General features: G+C 40.1%; 1 protein-coding gene across 11 annotated transcripts in view; it reads left to right on the top strand.

Annotated features, from left to right (window-relative positions):
• IQSEC1 (IQ motif and Sec7 domain ArfGEF 1) overlaps positions 1 to 21,909 on the top strand; it is a 347,139-nt gene that overhangs the window by 306,765 nt on the left and 18,465 nt on the right. For 9 of the 11 annotated variants that reach the window (XM_057380366.1, XM_057380358.1, XM_057380364.1 and 6 more), the window contains 6 exons: positions 11,182 to 11,343; positions 14,363 to 14,485; positions 15,698 to 15,864; positions 18,165 to 18,304; positions 19,800 to 19,829; positions 21,014 to 21,139. In XM_057380366.1, coding sequence (XP_057236349.1) covers positions 11,182 to 11,343; positions 14,363 to 14,485; positions 15,698 to 15,864; positions 18,165 to 18,304; positions 19,800 to 19,829; positions 21,014 to 21,139 — 748 coding nt within the window. The remainder of the gene's footprint in view (positions 1 to 11,181; positions 11,344 to 14,362; positions 14,486 to 15,697; positions 15,865 to 18,164; positions 18,305 to 19,799; positions 19,830 to 21,013; positions 21,140 to 21,909) is intronic. The other 2 variants (XM_057380360.1, XM_057380362.1) reach the window with 1 other exon arrangement.

Raw genomic sequence — 21,909 nt, 5'->3', positions numbered from 1 at the left:
TTCAAACTRTAACTTGGCATTCAATTTGGAGCCTTAGTGTTGATTAAAGAAGTGTACTTTTTAAAGGTGTTTTGTAGCAGCTGCTAAGGTAGAAGGTATCCCCCAAATTGAATGATTTCTGCCAAAGAAATTGCAACTGAGTACCAGCTTCTGTCCATTGCCCTGGCTCTGAATGGCAGCAGTGATTCGCCCCTGTCAATAGGCTGGCAGTGTGTGCCCCCATTCATTGCCTTCCCAAAGGAAGGGTTGCAGGTGCATGCCCAGAGTGCAGCAGCTCCCAGGGAGCCTTGGTCAGGCCAGCTGTGTTGAATTAGGCATTTTCTTCAGTGGAGTTGGAAAGGGATGTGGACTGGAAGAATTTACGTTAAAAACCATTCCTCTCTCACAGGCAGAAGGGAAACACTACCTAGAAAGGTTTATTTGCAGGCTGCAAACCCTGCCAATGCAAATCCAGCCTTTGAGACTGGCTTGCTTATAAACAAGGCTTCAAGAGGCCTTTTGACTGCTGCTTTAAAAAGAAAAACAAGGAGAAAAAAAAAATGAAAAAGGGCTGTGATTTCATTCTCCTGTTTGTTTTGACTGCAGGCTGGAAATACCAGGTTTACCAGTTATTGCACCCCAATCTGGTAGGATTTTCAGGTTCCATCCTGCTGCTGATGCACTGATGGTTCTGAGAGATTAAAGAGGACAGAGTGTTAACCTCAGCTGTGTGAGGAGATGTGTCCTGCCCGTGGGTCAGCAGTGCAGGGCTGGCATTCTTGCACGTGGAGGGACAAGTGCCTTGTGCCACCAGGAGGGTGACAGCAGCTCTGGGTCCCTGCCAAGCGTTTGTGGCTGCCAGGTGTGTTTGTTGCTAACACTGCCTGGGGTTACTGTGTCCCCTGCCCACGGTGACACCCGGCAGGGCTGTGACAGGGCCCGGACAGTGCCTGCTCTGCACTCCTGAGCACGGGCACAAACACCTTCTGTGTTAGCAGAGCAGTGTCAGCAAAACAGGGACGACATTAAAATGGTTTGAAAACTTGTTGCAATTGTGCCTGGTGTTATAAAAGATGGGAGATAAAGGCTGGCATTGCTCAGACTCATTTTTCAATCTAGGAGAGCCTGGAGTCATGGTTAGTATCTCCTTTGGGACATCAGCTGTTGGAAGGTGCTGTAAATTGTCCTCCCATCTGGCAGGGTTCCTGTGGCATTCTGCTTCGTGCCCTGGGAGCCAGTTTCACTGGTGCTGGTGCTGCTTTCTGATGTTTCTGGTGGTGAAGTGAGACTGGGAAGTGGAGCTTGTGGGGCTGTTTCCCCCACACTGCTCCGAATTTTATGCTGGGGCATAGTTTAGGCTTTACGTCCTAATCCTACATATCCATCTTGGGGGTACATGAACATGACACCACTTTACACTGCTACAACAGAGGCAGGGCCAGCAATAATTTTACAGTAAGTTTTCCCAGATGCTTTTCACCCCCCACCTCCCTTCTTTTGTCCTCTTTTCCTCTCTGGAAGGGGCAGTGACAGATGGAAAACTGTTCCCCACTGTCCTCAGCACATTACAATGCTCTGTGCTGAAGAGTTTGCTGTAGCTTCCTTAATAACAGGCAATTATCAAGGTTCCTGCTATTCCAAAGTTCTCCCGAAGGATTTATTGACAGAGATAAAAAGGCAGGAGTATCTGTTTGCAATATGCAATGGTGTATCATCTTTAGCCCTGAAAGCCCTGCTGGCTCCCTTTATTGCACGATGGGGATGATTTATTCCAAATTTAAAACCCACTGTTGATATGAATTGGATACTAATTCCAGGAGCATACTTTTTTAACATTTCTATATTCCCTGGATTGTTAATTTAACAAGTTTTTTATTTTGCTAAGCAGATATGAGAGGAATTTGCTGAGTTGTGGTGGAATTATACCAAAGACGAAATTGCAAATTACAGTTTCTAGATAAATTCTTGATGGAAATCTGAGGCACACAATAATAATATTTGTGAGAAGGCACATTTTTCATGTTCCATGAAAGTAACTTTAACTGTTCAATACAGGTATAACGTTTCTGTCATTTACATGTAGATAGAGACTGAAGGTAATTTGGATTCATATGTACTGTTACTCATAAAGTACTGCAAGCTTGCTCTATATTTGAAATCCTTAAAAGYTGCCAAATGTTACTTATTTTGTTTACAAAAAAAGTTTTGCAAGTAGTCGTTAATTTAACTTTTGTAGTAAATGCACTRATCTGATGTTCTCAATTTGCATCTGTCATACACATAATGAATTTCAGTTAAGATKCTGAACATACATTCTGTATTGCTTAGGGTCAGTCTTATGACATCCATTCAGCAATCTAATAGCTGGTCTGAAAACACGTGATTTCACACTGACCCCTTAGAATTTGAATTTGATACTTATTGGAAAGATTCCTAATTATTTTAGACTTTGTAAGTGCAGATTGAGCAGTAGGGAAAAGGTATAAATCAAACTGAATTGGTTCTCTTTACCTCTGAAATGATTCTTTTATTTTGCCAGCTGATCTCTAATATCTTCAATGATTTTTTTTGAATGATTTGATAGAAAGAGGAAGGGGGAGAGAAGAGGCTTGTCCRGGATTTCACAACAAAGCCATTTGCTATCCTCGTGTGTGTGCTGAGAGGGACTTTACTGTTGTTGCAACATCTGGACTGCAGATTATTCAGGCACAGACGCTTCCAACAAAAATTAAAATCAAAGCACTCCATGTAACTTGTCCTCTAACATGCCGAGGAGTTGGTAAGAGGAGAAGAATGTTCTTAGTATGACTCTCATTATTTCTAAAAACATTTAGCCCTAAGTGAGAACACCCAAAGAAAAAAAAAAAAGCTTTGTGTTTTGCTTTGTTCTGTGCGTGTTTTATCTTTTTTCCCGGAGGAGCCATTTTTCCTCCTTTTTTTTTTTTTTTTTTTCCAAAACAAGTGCTTTGATTAGCATAAATTATAGCTTGCCTGTACAAACCGGCTGAAATGTATAATAACCAATAGTATGTTGAAGCACCAGTTTCAAATATGGGCACAGGGATTCCTGTTCTTGTCATTAAAAGGCAGTATAAACTCTCCCAAATATTTGGAACAAATGTGGCTGTGGAAAGACTCAGTTGGAAGCAGCAATAGCTGAGTGTGAGTGTCCCTGGATCCCTGCAAGAGCCATTACCTCATCCCAGCCGCCAGCTCCGCCTGCTCTTAAACATTCCGGGCACACTTGTGCCTCCCGCTGCGACGTGCCAGGAATGGGAGMTGGGCTGTGACAACGCCTGCGTGCCGCTCGCTGCAAAATGAKCCCATCAATGGAGGGGATTGCACCGCCTGAGCAGCCCCCAGACAGAGGCTCATATGGCTCTGGATGCCAGCGYTTTAATTCCTTCTCCTGTCTCCGGTAAAAAACTCCGCTGGTTAAATTTTGAGGGTGACAAATGTGACCAGCTGCCTTTGCAGAAATACGGGGAGAGTTGGAATAGGGACTTGAGAAGGCTGTTTAGGAAGATGGAGTTAAGGAAAAGAGAAGGGAGCATCAACTCTTGCTCGTGTAACAGTTCCCATCTGCCAACTGAACTGGGTTTTGGTAGGTCAGAAATGGTAACTCGGGAGATCTCTAAACTGTACTGGCACAAAAGGTGTCCCTTTCAAAGGGAACATGGCTGTCAGAGTTTCCCATTTACAGGCAGCAGAGTTGCAGAACTTGAAGCTGAAGTGCCTCTGTTTGGTGTAGCTGCGGTGAGGGTGTGGAAAGAGGATWTAGGGCAGGGACACCAGAAGACATAAAGACAGGGACTGTTCCTTAATTTAAAGGACACAGTCATCYTCATATGTCGTTCCTGACAACAGCAGCATAAACATGAGGGTGATACTCAGCCCTGGCACACAGTTCTGAGAGAGGCAGCCAGTCCTCCATATGTCTTGCCCAAAAGTGGAGTGTGTTTTGCTGTGCTGGCAGCTACAAACTCTTTTCCCTGCTCTGTGAGAAATGCAGAGATGTAGTGGGGTCAGAGGAGGTGAGAACAACCTCACAGAGTGTTTTGGTCCGATTATTTAACTTCTTAATGCCTTCTTTCTTTTGAGGAAGGAAGGAGTGGGGGGGACACAAAGAGCTGGCTGCCCACTGCCAAGAGACGAATAATGAGGAGGTAGGAAATKCTAGAGCAGGATGACTCAGGGCTGTTTTCACTAGCAAGGGCATGTCCAGCTACTGCATTGCAAGGGCTTGGGGTGTGCCTTGTGTGCCTCTTCACTGTGCTGGCTGCTTTGTTCCTCGAGGATGATGCTTCTTACACAGGAAAATCCTTTTTCAGAAATAACTTTGAACTCTATTTTCCCTCCTTTGTTGGAATATGCCAGACTTTCAGCTTCTTCTTTAGGTGCCTTTTATACACTTTTTACCCTTTTATACACATTTTATCCGTTTATAATCAGCTCTGATTCAGGCAGTACTTCTCAGACTAAGCTAAACATTCAGTAGCAGTAATAATGTTTAATGTGTAATTTTCTAGCACCTTACTTGGAAATAATGACATAAAGAAACTGGTTGGTGAGGCAGAAAGTAATGGTAGAACCATGTAGGTCAATCACCTAGTTTTATGAAAATACACATCTACAGAGTTTCCTCTCTTTATTTTGCTCCCCCACCAAACAGAACTGGGCACTGAGATCACTTCCTGGTGCATTCTTTGCCTAGTGGCATGAGTAGAAATTAACTTTTTGTGAGCAAAGGTTRCTCAGGTAATTTGGTGTGATTGCAAGTGTGCCCTGACCTTCTCATCTGTGGAGGGAGCTCTTGAATGAACCTTAGAAAATTAACATATCAWCATGTAAGAGAAATCATCCCCACTGGGGGCAAAATGTAGTGCTCCTGCCCAAATCATAGGAATAACTCTCTCCCCATATCCGTGAGATGCAGAGAAGCTCAGGGAAATGTACTGTATCTTGGCTTATTTTCCTGACCCAGGGCTTTTTTCTTGTAGCTACCAGAAGATGCAGTTTACACCCTGATTCTCTTTATTAAACAGTTGTGCAACTGAGAAAAGCACAGCGCAGGCTTTGCACTCAGTTTCTCTCATTTTCRTCCTCTCAATCCCCTTTTGCCTTGCTGTGGAGTGGAGAACTCTGACAAGTTGTTTTGGCACTGGTTTTGGTAGTATTTTAAGGATACTGGTTTTTTCCTTCTTAACCAGAGGATTTAAAATAGGCATAGGGATTCTCTTGGCTTCAGTGTAGTAGCCGTGGGCCCTTTAGCAAAAGCAAAGGAACAAGGACAACCATAGAAACAAAACTGAGCTGTGTGCCAGACTGAGGAGAATGCTCTACTGGCTTGTTATTTAAAAACCAGCTCGGTCATTTAAAAATATTTAACTTCTAAAATGACTCTAAGAAAAATCTTAGATTCTTGCTTTAAAAAAGCCATCCCTGTTTTTTAATGTTGAAGCATTAACATTTTTGTGACAACTGTAAATATTTTCAAAGTGAGATCACTGGTATCAAAGGCAAAAGAGATTATTATTTATTTTTTTTTAATACACACGGCTGGCATTATAGTTGCATTAAACTCTCCACCCCAAACAAGAAAAGATTTCTTTGGCAACTGCGTGTTTGTGAAGTGTTCCTGTTTGCARTGGGTTTCTAACAGCTTTGAAGGAATGTTTGTACTTCTGGTTTGCTTGTTTTCCAAAYTGTCTCACATCACTTTCCCTACAGTACATGTGTGCCTGAACAGAGCCAAGGAACCAAAAAACATAGGTGTGCCTTCAAAAATACTGAAGTTCTAAAAGTGTTACCACCTTTAGTCAGGCTGGCTTTGCCCCTTGCTTCAGTCAGCTGTTAGAGCAGTACGTTTGTGGTTATTTACACTGTTAATAAATACCTGGTTTAATTCAAATAATACTTTTGGCATTGCTGGGTATTGGAAGTCTCCTGTGCTCGTTTGTTAATTAACGCCCCCATTTTACAGCTGTCTTATTGTCTGAGCTCTAAAAGGAAATAAAGATATTTAATGTGGTTTTMGGTGTTTGTAAGCTTTACATGTTTTGCAAGTCAGGGATGGAGAAGGCTTTCTACACCTTGTGCTGTGGTTTTGTGGCAGGTTTCTGTTTGAGGTGGTGTTTCTTAGGCATTCTCTCCTCTTGGCTGCCGTGGACGCAGGCACTTTATCCACACTGTGGTTTGGGTACTACAAATGATGGTGCAGCTGTGAGGAGAGCTTGACTGGATTCAAGAAAATAGTAATAAAGCCCAAGCCAAACCAAGCCAAATCAAACTACCAAATCATATCTTCTCAAGAAAAAAACCTCCCCAAACAAAAAAAAAAAAGAACCCAAATAAACAAAATCACAAAACAACAAAAAAACTCTACCCAAACCAGCAAACAAACAAACCCAAACACCAAATAATAAAAAACCCCAGAACGAAACAAAGCAACACATAAACCAGCAAAACACCTTTTTGTCCTAGTTCAGTTTGTCAGGAAGTCCCAAAGCAGCAATAGGAAAGGGAGAAGAGACTTCTGCCAGTGCAGCATTGTCACTGGAGTGCTCACCCAGCTCAGCAKTGGGCTTTACTGGGTTTGTCTTGCMCTAGGACTGGCTGTACCAGTAAGCCCAGGAGATAACAGGGCATGCTAAGCCTGTGCTGATCCCTCTTACCATCTAGAATCCAACTAAAAGCTTTTCTTCTACCAAATTCACTTTTCAGATTCACTGCAGTGTTTTTGCAAAAGTAGTATTTCCTAAAAGTTTAAAGATAACAGTTTGAATATCTTTGAGAAGTCAATGGGCTTTTACCCTTCCYCCTCTTCATAGGAAGAGGTGTTTCCGAGTGGCTTCCCTGCCTTCCCAAACTCTGGCAGGTCTTGAGCGCTTCTGAAAACAGAATTCAAGCACAGCAGTGTTAAAGCAGGGGCTGGAATGATGTCATTTGGACGGTCCATGGTCAGGAATTTGTGSAGCTTAAGGGCTGGGTTTTGGCAATGACAGTCCAGGTTTTCTGCAGCAGCTAAGGGTGATTATCTCTGCAGGTAGATGAGAGTTTCACAWGGTGTAAATGATTGTAATAACCTGTATCTTAAAGCTGTCTGTCCAGGTGTCTGTCCTCTGATCAGGTGAAAGCTGATTGAGACAAATATGACRTGGTCAGATTTACAGATACCTGCATCACTGCTCTCCTGATTAATTTGATCATGGCTATAGAAGATGAGGAATGCAATGTTTTTCTAAAGATTCCATGCTGCTTGTATATATGCAGGATTTAGTGTCTTATTTTTTTTCTTTTCCTTTATATATTCCTAATTTGAGTAATGGACTCTTCTCTCAGGAATGTGCCACCTTTGATGTCATCAGGCTATTTATTGAGGTTTTTTTTTCTTCTCCCCCACTCAGGAGAGCTCATTCTTAGGAGAGCTTCATACATCACTTACATTAACAGAACTCCCAAACAGACTGAGTTTTTTGTGACTATGTGGGACTCAGCCTGAATAGCTGCTGAAAGGAAATCAAACTGAACAAACTTCCAAGCTATAAACCCCAACAAACCACCTCTCTAATGGGATCTGCACAAATGTCAGCAACTTACATGAACTTGCACTGAATTGACACTTTTAATATTCCGTGTACGGGTTGAATAAGGCATCTCCTGGTTTTCCACCTAGGAGTGAAAGTTGTGATACTGACCAAAGGAGACAGCAGGGATGTGCAGGGATTTATTATTTTCTTGGGTTTGGAGGGAATTTTTTTTAGGGAGGTTTGAGGGGGGGTTATTCTGTGTTTTTAACTGTTTTCTGTGCATGCTTTTGTACTTGTTACTCCTGGAATATGCTTCCTCTTAAAGATGCTGGTTTCCAAAAATWCCTGCAGGAAATTTGTGTCTTCAGGAGCACACAAAGACAAGATTTTTACTGGATATGGCCAGTACTCTCTRAGAAATGAGCATATTAAAATATACTGGTTTGATCTGTTATTTTGAAGTTTGCATTACTCTCTCCATCAWTTTTTTCCTTTAAAACTTACTTTAAATCTTGTCATTAATCAGTTTCTGGCAAGACCCTTAGCCCTTTAATCAACCTCTGTGACTCTTATGTAAATAATTTTGCACATCTTTTAGTGTTGATTTTTTCTTCTTCTTTTGGCAGATCTTGTGATTTTTTTGATTTGGTTGTTTTGTTTTAGTTTGAGGTGACATTTTAAAGCTTTATTTTGGAAGCAATCTTGTAAATATCAAAAGTTCTCTAAATAAGTACATCATCAGCTATGCAAGGTGCTAACATTCGAGGGTTTATTTTGATTTTAGTTAATGTATTCAAACCTGAAAATAACTGCTCTGCTTCTACTGCTTCCWCCATTGCTATTTATAGCCTTCTCATCTTGCCTGTTACTGGACTGTGTAATTAAGAAGCCATCACTGGGAATTTTCCTAATCACAAAAGACTCTGAGTTGTAAGTACGAAATGGTCTGTGCCCAGCTCTGAGCGGACAGAAAGGAGGGGAGCTTATCCAGGTGTCCTGTCCCATGTTCAGTSCATGACCCTTGCACTTCCCACTGCCTTTTGCATCCAGTCAGACACTCAGAAAAAGTTAGGGTCTGGTGAAAAGGAAAGTTCGTTCCGTTTAAAACAGCTAGGTTTGCCAGCAGAGAATTCCTGGTTGCTCATGGTGTTCAAAGCTGCCCTCCCCAAAGCATACCTGATTAAAAAACACCTTGGGAAGGAGCCTGTGATTTTCTCCTCCACATACTCTTGTTGCATTTCAGGAGCAATTCCTTCAGACTTGGTGGTATTTGAAATTTGAAATTTCCATTATCCTGTTTAGTTCTTCAATTTGTCTGACTTTGAAAGGAGACAAAACACTGCTTATGTTAAAGGCAGAAAGGGAAGGCCCCCTTGAGTACATTTTTTCTCTGAACCTATTGTTAGCTTCACTTTTGAAGTAAAATTTCCTTGGAAATATAGCACTTCAGAGCACTCTGTAAGAGGCATCATTTTCTGGTAAGTACTTTTCCTGGTGAATAAGATAATGTCCCACCTGCTGCGAGGTGGGAGTGAGCTTRAAACACAATAAAGCCCTGGAGCTCCCTAACTTACCAGTTGATTGATCAAACAGGGAGAGAGCAGCCTTCATTCTTTCAGCAGGTGTTATTTTCATATTATTGCTGCCAGGTTGCAACTTTTGTGACAAGCTGTACTGCTTTCCAGTAATCCTACACTGCTTTCCAATAATCMCAGACTGCAAAACTCCCTGATATTTCACTCCAACGTGAGGAGAGTCTCGATGGGAAAAGAATTATTGGCTTCCAGTGTTTTGYTAGATGGGTTTTTTAACTCTGTTTTGGACACTCACCTAGCCTGATTTGAAGGGAGTTGGAATCAACTTCGTATTACTGAACTGGAGCAAAGTTTCTTGTGGGATAAAGCAGAACATGACTTAYGTAAACTTACACAAACACATAGGAGCTGTTGAAAAATAAAGTGTGTCACCTTTGTGATGATTTTAAATGTTCAGGTTTGTGCAGGCAGGTGGTAGRAATTCAGGTTGGATTTTGGTACAGTAGGTAATGATCCAGCATTTTCTATGTGTCAAGTAAAGGTGATCTTTGGATCAAGCTGTGATTTTTGAGTGTTGTTTTCTGCTTTGATGGTCAGTGGAGAGGAGCTCTGTTAGGTTTGTATCACTGATTTTTCTGGACAAATGTCACTCACTAACAAGGGGGATGGAGCAAACTATTCCTGCTTTTGTTGGATGCTGTTAATTTAAATTTAGTAAGATTAAGAATTCTGAAATACAGTTTAAAAGCATATGAACATAACAATTACATTACTTACAAAAAGGGTACTTTTTAGTGTGAAGGAGATTAATTGTAGAAGATGACCGTGTGTGTAATCTTATTTACATGAAAAGAACCACAAAGCCTGATGCAAGAAATTGAGATTTGAGAACTCCCTTTTGATTAAATTATATATGTTTCTCTGATCTGTCTAATTCTTAATAGGGTATTAAGTGTATAATAATGGAATGTAAAAGAGTTGGAGAACTGAATGATGTATTTAGTAATGTTATTTGCAATTAAAACCCTGGGGAAGGGTTATGGTTRTGTGATCAACCTTGTATAAAAATAGCACGGTCACCTTGTCCTCTCAGATTGATTTTGCTCACCCTARAGGAAATATCTTATAGTCAACCAGCAAACTGCAAATCACCCACTCCTACAGGTGAACATTATGTGATAATTCCTTACAAAATGAAGCTGATGATGGAATTAACTGGTTCTGTAAAGATTCCCCTTTAATATTTTTTAAAGGAATTACRGTTTCCTGTTGTGTTGCTGTGCTGGATGATGCAGTGCACAGTGTGTGCTGTAAGGGGGATTTTGCAGCACTTGAAAATAGAAGGAGTGTTTGTCTTTATAAGCAATATCCTTTATTGCTCCCAACCCTCCTCCCCAGCACACACTGCTTAATAAGTTAAAATGAGTGGCTTTGGTTTGAGATGTGAAAKTGGTTACAGCTATACAGTTATACAGGATTCTGTAGCTGTATAAAGAGATGTAAAATACTGCAGGGACTCGGAAGGTGCTTGTCTGAGGGAGGAAAATCTGGGGCAGTGGGGATGTTAAAGGACAAGGAACCAAAAATCTCAATTACGTGGGGGCTGCACCATTTTTAATTGCTTCTTTTGGCTTGATTGACTTTTACCCCTGATTTTTTGTTCTCTCAGCTTGTAAGTTACACCATTTCAGATGATTTAGTTCATTAAGTTTAACTTTTGACAGCAGGAYGGGGGGAGGTCAGGGAAGCTCTTTGTTTCTCGTTTTTCAGCAGCAGCTTTCCTGTCCAGTTTCTGGGAGGTACCTCGCTCACAGCAACGGGAGGTTTTAGTAGCTGGTGTTGGGCATTTTTTCATTGGCAAGGGAAGCTGTTTGCATACAGAGCTTCTCCTTRGGAGGGTTATGGAGCAGGGAAATGTGTAATAACAGGCAAAGATGTCTCAAAGCTGTCAGCTCCTAGCAGTGAGCAAKGTATGCAACTAAATGTTCCTGAAACTACACTAGGCTGTACTGCTGGGACATTGGTTAAAAGTGRTTGAATATATTGACCAGAATTGGCAGAATTGTTGTTGGAATTTTAATTGGATGTGATGTGGAATGGAAGAAAATTCACACTCTTGCATTGTCATTTCTCCTCAGAAAACCMGAAAAAGGAGTCCAGTACCTCATAGAGCGAGGATTCGTGCCCGACACTCCCGTGGGGGTTGCACACTTTCTCCTGCAGAGAAAAGGGCTCAGCAGGCAGATGATCGGAGAATTCCTGGGAAATCGGCAAAAGCAGTTCAACAGGGATGTGTTAGAGTGAGTATTCTGTGGGGAGGAGGTGACAGTGGTGCAGTGTTCAAACCAATTCTTCAACAAGCTCACAAAGTTCATGATCTCTGGGTCCTCCTCTGGAGGAAGGACAAGCCACACTCCAAAGATGCACATCAGCAAATATTTATTTCTTTGCTTTCCAGTTGAGTTACTGGTTTTGTTGCTGATCCAGTAAAAYACAAGGATTTATATGGCCTGTGGTCATGGATATTTACTACATTTGTTTTAATTTCACTGGCCTGAAAGTATGTTATTTCAAAGGTTTATTTCTTTCCTCAGACTCTAATAATTTACTGAATGAATCAAAATAATACTGTATACAACAGAAGGCTTAACCAGTAACAGAACTTGGTAATAATTATTACAGCCAAATAGCTCCAGTGTTGGATAAACAGGGATTTCTGTGTGTGCAARTACATGCTGACGAGGTCTATACAAACTGTTATTTTCCAAAAGATCAGATAAGCAGAAACTGTTTTAAAACCAAAAGGAATTCAAAGCAGAAAATTTGACTTTTAGGAGCTTGGTCATAAATATCTAAACCTTATATACACAGTAGACCAAAATAGAAGTTGCTTTACTTTAAGAGGGTGTTAATTTAAAGCACTTTGTCTTTGGGGCTTTTTTTATTTTGTGTGTCTGGCATACTGACCTGTAAACATTAATACATCTTAGTCCAGTTTTTTTCAATATATTGTATCAAATTTTAGTTAGCTGTTTAACAAAACTGCTGAGAATGAAAGCAAAACCCATGACTTTTTTCCCATTAAGGAAGCKTAGGAAAAAATCTGCCCATCAGTTTTTTTAAATAACTGTTTTATTTAACAATATCATGAATGCTGTAGTGAAATCTGCCCAGGGCTAGAGATGTAGTCTTTCCTGAGGACTGAGCACCAGCAGGAAGCAAGGGAAACACCTCTGCTGCAAAGCTGCAGCCAGGCTGGCACTGCAGAGCCCTGGAGTGTGGCTTGGTTGGATGCAGTCCCTGCTCAGCCTGAGTCACTGTCAGCCACTCACAGGGACATCTGGACTTTGCAATCATGACTCAGAATAGGGGGAAGACTTTCCAAAAGCTGTATTTTTAATTTGGTCTTTAAAGAAAACATCACAGGTTCAGGATGAGTGATCTTAGATGATYGTTAAGATCCCTYCCAACCCAAACCATTCTGCAATTCCRTGATGCATTTTGTGACCCTGAACAAATCATTTGCCTTCAGTCATCTCAGACATAAATTGAGGTGTGTCTCTGYTAAACCAGGTGCTGTATCTGTGATGAGTTGAATTGGTAAGAACAAGRTCATAATCAACTACCTACAACCCCCCAGCAATCCTTTTATTGAAATTAGTTTGTCCTTAACTAAGCTGTTCCAGCTGCACTTTGGGGTGTGGAACACTGCTGGCAGTGCAGTTCTTTTGGTAGTGCTCTGAAACTTGCCTGCCAATGGGAACAAGGTATTTCTCCTTAAAAAGAGGCAATAGAATAGTATTTCATMATAAATATCACATTTAGAGATTGGAGGGAGATTTTGTCAAACTGATTAAAAACTCTAGACTGGTGCTTGGAAAAGATTTTTTTAACAGTAGATCCTTTTTCTGTTACACAGTTTAATTTCAAATTCCTTGCTTTGATTTGTGATCAAGTTTCCTAGATCCTGTAAACTGGAGTGGTTTAACTGCTTAAAATATTTTCATTGGATCTTAGAAAATGTTCATGAAYGCAGCCTGAATTTCGGCCCAAGAGYTGCATTCTGTATCAGCAGAATTCMRGTGCTGCCTAGTGGGTGTTAACWCTGTCCATGGTGGTAAATCTGCTGTCTCCATCATTCATATAAACGTTTAATTCCCCTCCCCATCCCATTGTTGGCCAGAATGTTTCTGGGGGTCCTTAATTGTGGTAGTTACTTCATTTTGACTCCAGCTTGTCGGCACGTGTGCTTTACACCTTGGAAAAGGGCTTTTGAAAGTGTAACAGAACTTGTAATAATGGGAAGATTGTGAGCATTATTGCAGAGCTGATGTAAAGTTTAGGTGAGGATTGGAGAGGGTGTGAAAAATGCCAGGCTCTTTGTTTCATTRTGTTTTTAAATAAAAGGAAAAATATTAAAGGCAAGGGGAATAAATTACTTGCTGTTAATCTGCATTAGCTACAGTATTACTGGAAGAAAAATATCAGCTACTGTAATTTATCATTGTATATCTATACATTTAAGAAAAAGCTTTTAAAGGTGGATAGTGCTTTCTGTGGTTTCTGCATTACAGTGCTGTTACTTGCAGTGATTCATGTTTGGTTATTTAAAAACTAAAAGCTAAGTTTAAAGGAAATTTATAAGCCTCTGATTCTCAAGCAGTCTTTAAACAAAGTACTAGAATGCCATAGGTCACATTGCTGATTATATTAAAATGGTTGCCTTTTATTTTTTGTCAGCACTGTATTTTCAAAGCTAGAAAGTAATTATTTCTTCATAAATGTTAACTGAAAGTCATGGCAAATGATGGGGAGATGAGAATTAGAGCAGCAATAAGAGAGTATTGAAACAAAGTTATTTTTTTTCTTTGCATTTAAGAGCATTCCTTGACACAGAGCCATTTGGTACAGATTATTGTGCCTGCTGCAGGCTGTTTGAGACACGATATTTCAAGCAGTATAAACTATTTATTATTGTTGTAGGCATTGTGRTAGTTGATTGGCCTGGAAGCACAAAACCAGTAATTATTCTTGGAAATGGTACATCACTTACAATGGTCGGACATTTGTCATTCCAGTAGCTATTCTGTTAAAAAAATGTAAGGGTCTGCTTACATGTACACATTATCATTGATCTGTTATTTTCTACCTTCCTTCACAGCTTACCTGCAATTATTGCAATTGCTTCTGAAAGTTTAAAAACCAATTCCATGAATCTCTGTGAGATGGAAAATCGAAAGATTTTTTTTTCTGTTTCAAAATCCTGTCTCTGGTATTGTGTTRTTAGAAATAAAGATACAAAATGTGTTTTTGTCCTAGCTGTGTGGTGGATGAGATGGACTTCTCCACAATGGAGCTGGATGAAGCACTCAGGAAATTTCAGGCCCATATCCGTGTCCAAGGAGAAGCCCAGAAAGTGGAGCGGCTCATTGAAGCTTTTAGGTATGATGTGAAAGAAATCCCTCAGTCACCAGAAACCCCCTGCTTTAGAGTCAGACCTCAGAACTGGGGAACTTGGGCATRTCTAAGTCACTTTCCTGATTATTTTAAGTGTCCTCGTGAGCTACAGTTTCAAATACGTGTTGTTTGGGGGKTTTTGCTAAATGTGAAATAGGGAGTTTCATTTCCTGGTGCTGGTCATGTGTGGCATTTGTGTTAAYGTAAAAAGTTGTCTCAAAATTTCTTTCTGGCATCAGTTGAAAATGATTTGGAAAAGAAATTGATGAAGATTTTTGAACATCTCTTAACAGTATATTTGGATTTAGTAGCTTATATGAGTAGAATTRTAACAGTAGTTTTAAAACACTCACCTGGTGATTCTTATATAAATGCAAGACCTCTAGAAAAAAATCCAGGCGTGAAACTTGAGCTAAAATGTTGACAATGGGCACTGCTGTTCTTTSTGGGAATACCCATCACCCAGTGTGGAGGTCTTRCATTGTCACTTTTCCCTGTTTGAAACCAATTACTGCTGGGCAGGGAAGATAGAATATGCAAGAAATCTGTCTAATAACCACTTTTGAGGTGCTTTTGTAGTGACTTTTTGTAGCTAGCAGTCTGCTAAACTGTTTACCTCCTATAGAGCATTGCTGATGAAAGGCCCAAGGTAGTTTTAGCTGTAGCTTTTTGCAAATTCTCAAAAAGACCATTCTCTTCTCTTTGTCACCCTTTTGTTACTTCTTTCTTGCTCATTTTTATGGACATAACCTGAATTTTTATTGGAGCAAGTGAGGCATTTTATTATGCACTTTTTAGGGTATCTTTACTCCTAACTTTACATTAAACACTTCAACAACAGTGTAAGAAAGAGGAGTGAAGTACCAGGACTGACACAGGTGTATCGAGGWCAGGATTAGATGGAAATCACCACATGTCAATAAGCCAAAATCAATGCTGTGTGATTGCCTGGTGTTAGGGTATTAATCTCTGGAAAAAAACGGAATATTGAAGTTATTGTAAGTAAGTGAAGTTACAGTGCAAGTAGAAACAAACTCCTTGCATGTTCAAGGATTATGAAAAGAGGTGGATGGAAAGCTAAATGTGTGTATGGAAAGTGAATAACAGCTTGCTGAGGCTCTGGGGCGCAGCAGCTGGGTTATCTGGTGCAATTGGAGCAGTACCCCAGCCCTGACAGGCTCCCCTCGGTGTTCCCAGCCAGCGTTACTGCATCTGCAACCCGGGCGTGGTGCGGCAGTTCCGCAATCCCGACACCATCTTCATCCTGGCCTTCGCCATCATCCTGCTCAACACTGACATGTACAGCCCCAACGTCAAACCCGAGCGCAAGATGAAGCTCGAGGACTTCATCAAGAACCTCAGGGGTAAGGAACCCTAAGGACAAAGCTCCTGAAAGCTTTTCTCTGTCACTGGCCTTGGAGGGACACTTTGTGTCTTCTGGGAACTGCTTCATGTTGCTTTAACCTGGCTGCCATTTGTACAGACTTTATTCCTGGAATAGCAAAACCAAAATTAATTGTGTGCTATTTTGCATTTTTAATCTTGTCTTTCTTGAGTGGATATACGTATTGTGAGGACCTTTTATTCTCATATTTATTTATATAGTAAGGGACAGAAATCACTATGTCCTAATGAGAAATAAATCAGTGATTTAAATTCTTTTTGGAGAAACAAAAATCCCAATTCTGAAACCTTTCTGACAGGGTAAATATCCCAGAAATTTCATTTTGATTTCYTCACTGGTATATTTTCTGATCAAGAAACAATTTGCCAGGCTGTGGCATGTTTAAACTTGCAACAAGATTGGCCAAAAAATGCAGGTATTTTTTCCAGTCTATGTCTCTAATCTTTCTATCCTKGTTCTTTGTGGTGAAAGAATTTTTGTGAGTGTCAGCTCAGCTCTGCCCACCCGGAAGGAGTCACTGAGTGGAGGAAGTCCATRGGTGAAGAGATGATCCCTGCTGTTTTTCCTGGGCTCTCAGGGGAGGAATGGCTCAGACAGCATTTCCCTTTTAGCACGGAAGAGCACTCTGATGTTAGAGAAATAATACAATGCTCAAGTCCCCATCCCTATTTTCTCTTCATGATGTTTTTGCCCACAGAGAGAAGGCCTCTTTTATTTGACTTCTATTAGTAAGTGTTTGTGCAAAGAYCAGGAAAATTGTCAGTCATTGTAACCTCCTTGTCCTCTTCCTCCTCCTCCACCTGATTTGGCAGAAAAAAAAAGAATCAAGTTGCTTAATATATAAGATTATATATATAGGCACACCTGAGATGCATGGCAGTTTGTGTTCATGTGTGCTTGCTGCACTTTGATTTCAGGACCAGTACAACCAAAATACTTTTTCTGGAATTTCAAACCTGTAAAAGGAAAGCCCTGTTTGGTGATTTTATTCCCTGAGATTTGTATAAGGCAGGAATGAATGACCTGTGCTTAGCTGATGTTTCCACTTAACAAAGTTTGAGTTACTGGTGAGATTTTCAAATCCAGAAATACTCAAAAAGGCCTGATATGAATCTCTTGGCATGATGCTGCAGTTACATTTGTAAAATTAGACACAGCACATTCTCTCTGAGCTCCAGCATGCATGCCAGCAGTTCTTGTTATTGCAGGCATTTTTGTACCAGGCTACCTTGCTGCAGCTTTAAATTACTGGATCACAAAGGGTGGTCTGTGGAAGGCCTGGACATGTGGGACAGAACAGAACAGAGGTGGTTTTGCCTGCTTCTGTCTGCAAACAAACTGTATTTTATCACTGTGTTTTTTATAGGTGCAGTTGTTCCACTGGCTGGCAAAATATTCTATCTTTGCTTCTGAATGGGAGATAAGAGTTTATTGCTTTAAAACCTGTTTTAAAAAGAGACATACATCTCCCTGCCCCAAAAAAATCCAGCTTTAAGTCACTTAGTGAAACTGGACTCCTTCCACTGCCATTAAAAATTCAGGATTAAGCATTYGAAACAGTGTGGCATTTGTTGGAATGCCGTGCCAATGATAATCACGTAGTGCTAAACAATAATACTGCATCTAGACTATTTTGTTGATTTGTTTTTCCCAGAGTAAATTAGAGGTTTTTTTTAACTCTTACAGGAAATATTGGTTAAATTAATTTTACTGGGTGTTCATAAGGTTCTCACATAGGAAATTGTTTTGTGAACARCATTGAGTAATATTGAGGCAGAGGCAAAATGAAATGGTTCTTCTGCTTCSTCCCAGTGTTGTATTCCTAGGAGAATGTCATATGGAGGTTTTAGCATCTAAAAAGGAATTTTACTCATTGTAGCTTTAATACCAAACAGAGGAAATGTGAAAGACAAAAAAAAAATCAAATAGGAAATGAGCCTTTTTATGTCTTAGTTTTAGACTAGAGTTTTAAAACAAAGCAAACCCAAACCTGCGTGACTTCAGTCAATGTCCTGGCATATGGGCAGTGAGCTCCTGGCCCAAAGTCAGTGCTGAAATCACGTTGCCATAACTTCTGCCTGGGTGAGGCAGCACAAGGTCACACAGCAGGTGCTGGCTGGCAGCTGGGAAAAACCAGCACAAACATCCACAGTCAGGTAACACTGGCATTGCTGGGAGCAGAGAAGACAGAGACTGCCCAGGTTTTTATCCTCTCCTTASCTCTGTCACATCCCTGCTAACAGACACTTGGCTCTGCAGGGGTGGATGATGGYGAGGACATTCCCCGGGAGATGCTGATCGGGATTTACGAGCGCATCCGCAAGCGGGAGCTGAAGACCAACGAGGACCACGTGTCCCAGGTGCAGAAGGTGGAGAAGCTCATCGTGGGCAAGAAACCGGTGAGTGCCCTCTGCTCTGCCATGGGGACATTGACAGCACACAGCAACAGAGCTGTGCTGCTCACCAKGATGGACTGGTCCAGAAATGGGAAAGGGCAGAAACTCTCACAATCATTCCCTTGAAGGTTGGCTTAAATTCTGGAGTATCCACGCAGATGAATTTTCTTGTTGCAGTCATGGGTTAAGATRTTAGGAACCTTAAAATTCTTTTTGTGAAGGTTTACAATACTGAAATGACACTGAAATATCTGCACTTTAGGCAGTTCTCTGAAGTGGTTTGTTCATAGGATGTTGTAGAGAGCCATATTTCAAAGTCTGCACTGTTAGTTATGGCYCCAGAGTTTACACAGAGCTTCTGCTCACATCAGCATCTTTGTCACCTGCACAGCTGCCTCCATATCCTGGGATTTGTAAGGGGAGACGGGGTAATTTTATCTCAGGGCATATCTGAAAATCAGGTCTCAGGAATTCTGATGCTGGGTTTGAACATCCAGAGATGGCTCTCTGTTGTGGGAAAAAGTCCTCCAATGCTTTGCTATATAAATAAATCTTCAAAGCATCTGTTGGAAGAGGAGGGCAAAAAGAAAGGCCACAGCATTTTACCTCTGATTAAGGAGCACAGAGGTTTTAAGACCCGTATTTTCCATGTTAACAAAGGTGTCTAATGTGGAGATGCTCAGCCCTCCTGAATTCAAATCTTCATGTCAGTAACCACAAAAGCAGGCCAGAACAAAGCCAAAAAACCTGAGACTTTCATGGTTTTGGCACCATATATCTGAGTTTTATCAGCTCCAYGGAACTTCCCTGCAGCAGGGTCTGATGGGCTGGGGGATTTGTTCCTAAGGAAAAGAACAGATCTCAAGATTCTCCCTATTACTGTTAAAGAGCTTTGAAYTGTAATCTCTTCTCAGACAAGCCTAAGTGCAGGGCATGGGGGAAGGGAATAAGGGACCACCAAAAATCTCATTTAGGTCTGTTTCCCAGTAAAGAACATGCTGAGATCTCTTTGAAGAAGCAGAAGAAAGCAAGCAGAATTTTAATAAAAGCTTTTAACTGTTCTTGAGAGTAAGGGAAATTAATATTCCTGAGTCAGTATTCTGGCACTTACACTTTCATATCAAACTTTGTTTCTATAATGGGGATTTAGGTTTTATATATAGGCTTCTGTGGGAGATGGTTTCTTTCCGTGGTTCTTTTTTTATTCAGACATGTGGCAATTCAAATCCTAAAACTAATCCTGACCTTGTAAATTAAATGGGATTAAGAAAACAATGCCCTTGGTGGAGTCCTAGCTTGAAGGATTCTTCTGATGGGAGACTTTTTAACTATGTGCAAGGAAATTTAGGRAACAGGCAAACAGTCCTTATTGATAGCTCTATTTGTTTTTACTTTATAGGCATTTAGTCATAGTCAGAGCGTGCAGTATTTACTTGCTATGATACAGTTCTGTGTTTCTCTGAAGTTTAATGAACTTGTATGTGTCTTTCTACTGTAGATTGGATCTCTGCACCATGGACTTGGTTGTGTAGGTATTTCTCTCCTACTCCTTCAAARTTTACAGGCATTGTAACTGGCAGCATTTTCCAGAACTGACAATAAGGCATTCTGTTACATTTTAAAATTTTAAATTACTGGTGTTCTTTCAAGCAAAATTTGCTTAGTGTTATAGTAAAAACTCTCAAAAATATAAAGATTTTCTAAAAAAAAAGTTTCCCAGAGGCCGCTTAATTTATTGCCCAGGGTCTTCTAGACCTTTTTTGTATACGTTTTATTTGTTTCAAATGTTATTATCACTGCAGAAATTAGCCAGTAAAGAATAAACAAATTATTAAAATCACAGTTGCACCTCACTTTCCACCTGAGCTRTGGTGTGTTTATTCTTTCTGGTCCATTTGAGAATTGAGAGATACTCTGGAAAGATACTGCCAGTGACTTTTAAAGTACACTTCTGCATGGTAAAATGAACATTGGAAATTTTGATTCCAGATTTAAATTATAGGCATGGTCAGTAATAAAMCTAAAGCCATTCTTATAATGCACCAGTTTATGGATTTCTTTTGGTGTTGCTAACAAGATCTCATCATTTGCATTTGAAAGAAATTAAATCTCACTCAGCAGCTTCGGAGGGACCTTCAGCAGACATTTCAAATAAGAAAATGGAAAATCAGTCTTGATTTTCTTGCTCRCTTGAGAAAGTAAGGCAGATTGAAAATGCATTTACTTTATCCTGATGTCATAGTTTCCTTGAGACTGGGGAATGAACAAATTGAATTAACTCAGTGGCTGACAAAAAGTAACTTACAGCATCTCACAAAAGCTAAAGTTGCTTTGCATCCTTTCTTCTAATGATAATAAAAATGCTCATGGAAGCAACCATCCCTTGCTTTGAGCTTCCACTCAGGTTAATCTCAAGTTCTTTGAAATTTTTATCATTTCACAAAGTAAAACTCTATCCCCAGTAGAACTTCCACTGGGCTGCAAGCTTTTAGAAGGCATTTGACAGAAGAACTTTTATGAAGTTTGAATGTCATCAAAGTTTGTGGCTTAAAAGCTTTATAGTCCTGTTGTTGGTCCTTTGGTTGGGAAAGTCTAATGAGCTTAGAGTTAAAAATATTTAAAACATTAAAAAAAAAAAGATTCTGTGTATGAAAAATATTATTTCTTGGCTAAACGTTGTTATATGAACCATGAATTTTTTTATTATTGCAGGTGCTCTCCCTCCCCCACCGGAGGCTTGTTTGCTACTGTAGGCTGTTTGAAGTTCCAGATCCAAATAAACCTCAGAAGCTTGGATTGCACCAACGAGAAATATTTTTATTTAATGATCTTCTCGTGGTATGTATTTTCAGGCAGAGAGAGGGAGGTATTCAGAAATCCTATCTCCATGAAGTCACTGGCAATTAAGTACACAAACATTCCTTAAAATAAATATCTGTTACCCTGTATTCCAACAATCTTGGGATGATTAAGAGATTTATATCTTAACTTTCTTAACTCTATATAAATTGCTTTTAAACTGAAGTCTTTTACTGATTGCTACACTTCTTTGTAAGAAGGTATTTGAGGCAGTAGYTTTACTGTAGAGGAAAAAACCTCACCTCCAGTTCACCCATTTCCCAAAAGGATAAACAAAGACATCCTTTATTCCATGAATAATGAATTCAAGGTACTTGTGGAAAACCAAAATTACATCCTAATTTGTATTCCCCAGATGTTCTATAAACCAGGTCTGTTTATGCATTGAAATAGGAATAGGATCTGTTAAAATAGATTTTACAGTTGACTTTACTTTTTAGTGTGTACTTATCCTCACAGACTTTAACTTGACCCAGTCTTTTGAAAAGCAGACATACAGAACTATGGACAGCTTGGAGTTATTTGCTTGATTTACTCTTAAAAATAGGAGCATTTGTTGCACTCTATTTGGAATGCACTTGGCTGTTACCTGAGAACTGAGAACTGAATATTGAATATTTTGTTATGAAAAAGGCACACCTCCTACACACAGTGTTCATTGTGTGTCATTTTTTACATACCTGCTGACCTTAACATCAGGAAGTAAATAAAAGAAATGAATCCTTTTGCTTCTGAATGTAACCTCCAAG

The sequence above is a fragment of the Malurus melanocephalus genome, unplaced genomic scaffold (assembly GCF_030028575.1).
Source record: "Malurus melanocephalus ecotype Western Australia unplaced genomic scaffold, MMel_1.1 scaffold_449, whole genome shotgun sequence".
In the NCBI taxonomy this organism is placed as follows: Eukaryota; Metazoa; Chordata; class Aves; order Passeriformes; family Maluridae; genus Malurus; species Malurus melanocephalus.
This window is presented reverse-complemented; position numbering and strand designations above follow the sequence as displayed.